We start from the raw sequence: 6,584 nt of genomic DNA, 5'->3' as shown, positions 1-6,584 counted from the left end.
TACTTCTGAAACAAATTAACACTGACCAGTTGATGAGCTAATTTCATCAGAATATTTAGTGTGTGAATGGTGGCCTATGCAATTTCTTTGATAATTCAGTACCTTCTCTCTTCCGCTGGTCTTGATTATTTGCTGAGAAGGAAATAGCTAATTAAGCAGAAATCCCAGCCAGTGTCTGTCCTGTTCAGACAGTTTTCAACTGACGGCCTAAATGATCCTTGCATCACCCTAAAGAGTGTTTCAAGATGTTCAGGTGTCAGTTAATGGTAAGTAGACTGACACCTAAGTAATAAATGCACTAGCAAAGTAGAACAGATGGCTGTCTTCAAATTGCACAAGAGGTAATGTAAAAAGTAAAATTATCAGGTGGTCTTAATGCCTCGGAGCAGCTGCTTCACTTTCAGATGTCCCTGGAAAATACTCAGCTGAACACATCTTACTTCAGTATATCAAATCAGCAGTTAGTGAAGGTCTGCTAACGAGTGTTGTACCCACTGAAAATAATTTAAAATAATTGGATTGCTGGCTTTTAGTTGAGTTTTGTTGTAAGGAGTTAAACATCAGGTTGTGGAGGAACACACTTCTCTGCTCATCTCCTCATTAACCATCTGTTTTAATATTTTGTAGTTGTGGTGTTATGAGGAAAAATTTTTTTTTACTCATGGGAAAGTGCTAACAGTAATTATGTACAAGTGTGAAACGTCATCCTTGGCGGCTGCTGTGGGAAAGCTCAAGGACAGTCAGACCCCTGGTAAGAATTTTTATAATTACAGTGAAAAGATCAAGGTTTGAAAATTGTATAAAAATTATTTTAATACAGTCCTGTAAAATCAGCTTTACCTAAACAGCTTGAAGTAACCTAACACTGTATTCTGTCCCTAGCTGTTAAATTTACTGTTGCTGACAATACCAGAGCACATAAGTATCTGAATTTACTGTGCTTTCACTTAACCTGGGTTATCATTCACATACCAGAATTACTGAAAATAGTGGAACACTAGCTATGAATGCTGAAAACAAAATTATGGGCTGTCTCCTGTAAATGATTTTCAAAGGGTTTGTGATTAGATGAGGCAATGTCAAACTGGTGAACTTTAGTTGAAAATTGTACTTGTCATCATAGTGTCTTCAATGTAGTATTGCACTGGTAAAATGTTTTTGCAAGTAATGCTCACAATAAATTGTGCAATAACTTCTCTTCCTCCCAGAGGCTAAATGGAAAAACAGTATGCAAAGAGGGTCATAAAATTACCCGCTGCTGAGATAAAGCTGGAAACTTTCTTAGCATAAAATGGCTTGGCAGAAAATACCTATTAGTATAAGAAGTTGATGCAATATTCATACTTTAATGAATGTGCTTTAAGTGTTACCTTCATGTAGTTTCATTTTTGTGCTCACAGATGTGTCTTCGTTTGTAAACTGGAATACCCTTGAAGATGAAGAGCTGGTGGTTTCCTTTCAGTCACAGCAGTCTGCAGCTCTGAAATCTGAGTCCAGAATGACTGTAAGTTAGTATTAGGAGCATGCGAGGCTTTTAACTTGTTTCTCTTGTCTCTTCCCCATGCTGCTACTTTTATTTTTAGGTGTTGTAGCAGAAGGAATTTTCACTTTGTATTTGCTACTCCTTGTTTCTAACACTTTCTGGAATTGGACTACCTGTTTACTAATTGTAATCTGTGTAGCAAGCTGACACATGAAGTTCCTAGTTATCTTGATTGAAATACTTAAATACACACCATCTTTTTGGAGCTGAATAATAACTTTTTGTTTTTCTTTATAATAGTTAAGATCAAAAAGGAACTCTGTTGCTAAAGTACAGCCAGATACCTTATCAGTTGGGCAGCGCTTACTAAACCTAAAAGTAAGTAAACCAAATGGCCTAAGGCAGTGTTTTACACACAGAATATTCTAGCTGTCTCTTAAGCTGTTATCTTTTTCCATGTCCTCTTGCACTATCAGGTTGACAAAGCTGCCTTGAACAGGTGAGTTGGAGGATGTTATTGTGCAAGAATAGTATTTGGGCATGATAAAATTTAAGTTTTGTGATAGGAGTGTGTTTGAGAACTGTACAATACAGGGCTTATAATAGCCCAGTTCTGAAAACTTGCACAATTCTCATATAAATAAGGTGGGAAGATGTTTCACCTGAACTCTGCTTGTTTCAGCTTTTTTAGTTCCTTATTTATGGCTTTAGTTTTGTTGAAGGCATTTTGGATCTAGAAAGTGGGAATGCTGTGAATTCTACTGCCAACAAAGCAGTAAGCTATTTAGTTCCTCTCCAAAACTCGCTGCAGGTGTTTTGATAATTTGTGTCCGTTCCCATGTGAACGTACCCATCGTTCAGCTGTGGCTGGACTGCGTGGTAAACTTCCTGAAGGAACAGTCGAATAACCCGTTATGGAAAGATACTGCTTCCCTGAGCTCAGAGTGAGTGACTACCCTCATGTGGCTCTTTAATGCTTGAGAGAGACTACCAAAATGCAGAGTGGTGAGGGGTTTTTTTGTAGATTTTTTTTTTTTCCCCCTTGAATTCCAAAATCAAGCCTGTTTCTACTTGGTCTTACTCATAACTGTACAGTTCTCAAAGCTATGCCTTGTATTTCTGAGTTGCACAGTATTTGTCATTTTCAGGACGCTTCTACAACTGTATTTGAAGGTGAATTGAGACAATTGATGTCAAAAGCACGGATGCCAGATTTCCAAGCAACCATTGGATGTGTAGTAACGGCCCTTATAAACAGATGTAAAACCAATCCAAAGTACTACCCCTGCACCTTCCTGCTGCAGATAGTCCAAACCCGAGACTTGTCTTACAGGTGATGAATCTGCATTTTTTTTTAATTGTGAGAAATATTCTTCAAAAATAAATCTTAAGGAAAAGTAGAATTCCTTCATAACGCACTCTTGAATTACCAGAATTTATTATTGAAGGTGCTTATGCTTATTTTCTGATGAAGCTGATGCTTCCCAGGTGGATTTTTGTGCAAAACAAGATGAATACTTCTGTGTTAGTTGTCAGTGTAGTTTTCACTGGGTGTAAACCGTGCAGCCTATTCTTCTCATATTCTTACAGTTTATGCCCAGATTTAATGGCTGTTGCTTTGGAGAAAAAAGATGTGCATCTCTTACAAATCTGCTTACAACGGTTTCCAGATATTCCTGAAGAAATTACTTATGCTTGCTTGAAAGTATTTTTGAGGTAAGCTGGAATCACTTTTTTTTCTCTTCACCAAACCAAGCCCCTTAATAAAAAGCTATGTATTGCCATCAACGGCATTAATTTTATAGATGAGCAATTAATACTGTGCATGAAATTTGTAATTGAGTGCAGTGTGTGTTGTGGACTGACATACTTTTTACAAGATGTCTGTGCATTTGTTAATTCTTAAAAAAAAAAAAAGGGAAATGGTCATTACATGAACGTGCATTTTGGTAACGCTGGTAGCCTGAATGGCACCCACATCCTCTTACCTACATTGTTACAGCTCTCTGTTTACTGTGCAATAGGCGTAATTGGGAAGTTACCCGGGGTAAGAAACCCATGGAAAAGATCAACTCTTGTAAATTAATGACAAAAATGTCTTTCATATCCTGGAAAGGATGACGTTTTAGTAGGTACATAACGAAAAGAAAGGACTGCTGTAACTGTTCCTTTAGCCTTCCAGAGCAAGAAGGATTTTTCTTAATTAGAAACACCAGATCTTTACATTTCATAACTTAGACTTGTCCAAAACTTTATTGCTAAATATTAGGAAAATCCTAACTGTCTTGCGTGTTGAAGCAGTCCCACTAATGTCAGAATACAGTGACAGTCTTTAAATCAGCCCATGACAGAATGTCTAATAATCAGTAACTTACATTGTTGGAATAAAAGGGCAGTACATGTATTGTTCAAGGTTAATAATTGCAAAATATTAACTGTTCTTTTATGGCCTTAGTTCATTCTGCTATACTGTATTTTAGTGTGTGTTTTTACTTCTATAGTAAGCTTCAAAGACTCAGTGTGTATTGCTGTTGGGTTGATGGCACTGCTGATTTTAAAGCTAATAATTAAAAGTATTAAATGTCTGCAATTTTCTTCTACAGCATTAGTGAAGCCTATCTTCAAAAAGTAGATGTGAATCTAGAATCTGTAATCTGTTACATCGATATGGAATCCAACAATGAAGCAGTTAAGACTGAAATTGTAGAAAATGGTTTCAACGCAGAGCTGGAACAAGACACCTGGGTTACTAAAATCACAAAGCAAACCCATCGGACACCTGACGGTGAATTGTGCCCTGTTGGACCACAGAAAGCAGCATTATTGTATCCTCTTACATTTTATTGAAGGAAAGTCGGTGTGTTGTATGTGATGTGAATGTTTAGATTTAGTATAATACACATATACATTTCTGAGAAGTAACGGTAAGAGACGTTTCCACTCAATAGAAAAATTGCTTCAAATATAGAAACAGTTACCTTTTAGAAAGCATCCACACCAATTTTAAACTCGTGCTATTGCAAAAGTGTAATAAAACTCTGTCTGTTCAAGAGAAAAAAGCATCAATGTTTCGGATGTTTGCCTCTTGAAACACATTAGCCAGCTACATCCTTGCAGCAATCAGGACTGTCGGAGCTGATTGTATTGTGATGTTTCAGGTGCTGTATATATTGAAAGAAATAAGGGACATTCAAGAAGCTGAAATAGGACTTCTCTCAAAGAACCTAGAGAAATACTTTAATTGGAATTTACTTCAGTTTGTAGAAACTGGAAATTGTTCCTGCAGTTCAATTTCTTTAATAGTGCTACGCAGAAATGCTGTTCTTCATTCAGCTTACAGTGAAACCTTTCTTTTGCCTCATCTGAAAAACCTTCCAGCCCAGCAAGCTGTTGTAAGTATGTTAAAATTAAAATGTTTAAAAACCCTTATTAATTTGTGGGGAAGGAAGGGGTAGAGTTTTTCAGTCGTATATATAATTGTATTACTGTGTGCAGGACAAAACTCCTCGGTCTGTTAAACGTTTGTCTTTTAAAATATTCCGCTTTTTCTACTTTCAGCTGTTTCTCAGGTATTTATACTACCTGTATGTGAAATGCAGTGAAAAAATTAATACTGCTCTTCCTGGAATACGCTCTCCAACTATAAATCAGGTGAGAAGCTAGTTCTAAGAGCTGTACTGCCTTCGGTTTCTGTGGTGTGTAACTTAGTAGTTGTGACTATCTAAAATCAGCTGAGATCTACGAGATCAAAGTTCATTCTATAAAGAATTGTCTATTAGTATCACCTGTGTGAAGGCAGATGTAACACAACACTTCTTGCTAGTGGAAAATAAATACACTGCCTGAAAATACGAAACCACAGATTTTGTGTTAGTTGTTAAGATTTCAGAGTTCAACTTTTAAAGCAAAATTTGTGTCATTTGCATAGCAAAGTATAAGTGTACTTTTCTTGTTTGTCTTCAGATTATGGATTGGATGTGCCTATTACTTGATGCTCACTTCACAGTTATGGTGATGCTACCAGAAGCAAAAGAGTTGCTTTCAAACCTGCATAAGTTTGTGAGAGCACAAGTAAGTTGCATCTGCTGGGATAATTATTTCATTTTGCTTCAGTTATAGATTATGGATGTCAAGAAAGTGGGGACAGACAACAAAATATCATGTAGTAAATCAAATAATGTCTTTTTTCCTCCATATGCTCCTCCCTGAGCATGAAATGACAGTTGCCTCTTTCTCATTTTGATTTCAAAAGCTGATATCTTGGTTTAAATATCTGAAACTGTACAGAACCAGAGCTATTTCCACAGTGTGACATATGACAACAATTACAACTTCCTTTACTGTAAGTGTCTGTGTTTTCTTCTTTTTAGGTACGATTCTACTCTGAACTCAACAAGATTGAAGGAAGTTTGCGAGAATTGCAAAGACTTAACCACCAGAAAGACTTTCAGACATATTCTATTGAAGTGCTGGAACTTATTTGAAATTAATTATTAACAAATTAATTTTTTATTAATTCCTTTTATGACGAGGATGTATTAGCACTCCATATTGGGGAAGTGAAAAGTTGTTTTCTACCTAGGAGGAGCACGGTTACTCTGTAGCTACATGAGAGCTGTAAGTTTGAAACTTGCCTATTAAAAGCTCTTTCTGACTGGATGAGAAGCTGGATGCTCGCTTATATTGTCCTGTATAATTTTGATATGCAATCATAAGAACATCCTAAAATGGCACATGCTTCTTGGCAAAGAATTAGTAGGATATTTGCAGTAAGGCTTCGGCAGTTGTTTCATCAAATGAATGACATTTTTATTCTACTTGCTGCTTTTTTACTTAATAGTTGGAGTCTCCAAGTAGATTCTTCAGAGTTCTTTTATCTCCACTCAGCTTACGAACTGCAGACAAATTCATTTGAGTTTTCTGGTTTGATTTTCTTTTTTGAAGTTGGTTTTACTTTGTCCAGAAAAAAGCCTTTTGACATTTACAGACTGGGCTTAAACCGGGAAGGGAGCTTAAGGTGTAGGGTTGTTGCCTAACACATACTGCTTTGTCTCTCCTATGTATCATGATTTCACAACTTGTTAGGTACCCTTTTTGTGTT

The 6,584-nt window shown here is 36.5% G+C and overlaps 1 protein-coding gene across 1 annotated transcript in view; it reads left to right on the top strand.

Moving 5' to 3' along the window:
- Positions 1 to 6,139, top strand: part of NOL11 (nucleolar protein 11) — a 10,668-nt gene extending 4,529 nt beyond the window's left edge. The window contains 10 exon segments of the mRNA XM_010155298.1: positions 628 to 751; positions 1,401 to 1,504; positions 1,784 to 1,861; positions 2,632 to 2,816; positions 3,074 to 3,199; positions 4,087 to 4,308; positions 4,797 to 4,875; positions 5,042 to 5,134; positions 5,447 to 5,554; positions 5,854 to 6,139. Of these exon segments, the coding sequence (XP_010153600.1) occupies positions 628 to 751; positions 1,401 to 1,504; positions 1,784 to 1,861; positions 2,632 to 2,816; positions 3,074 to 3,199; positions 4,087 to 4,308; positions 4,797 to 4,875; positions 5,042 to 5,134; positions 5,447 to 5,554; positions 5,854 to 5,967 (1,233 nt within the window). The 3' untranslated portion in view covers positions 5,968 to 6,139.
- The last annotated feature ends 445 nt before the right edge of the window (positions 6,140 to 6,584 follow it).

Source organism: Eurypyga helias, unplaced genomic scaffold, assembly GCF_000690775.1.
Source record: "Eurypyga helias isolate BGI_N326 unplaced genomic scaffold, ASM69077v1 scaffold14977, whole genome shotgun sequence".
In the NCBI taxonomy this organism is placed as follows: Eukaryota; Metazoa; Chordata; class Aves; order Eurypygiformes; family Eurypygidae; genus Eurypyga; species Eurypyga helias.
The sequence above is the reverse complement of the archived record's forward strand: the minus strand, read 5'-3'. Positions and strand labels throughout refer to the sequence as shown.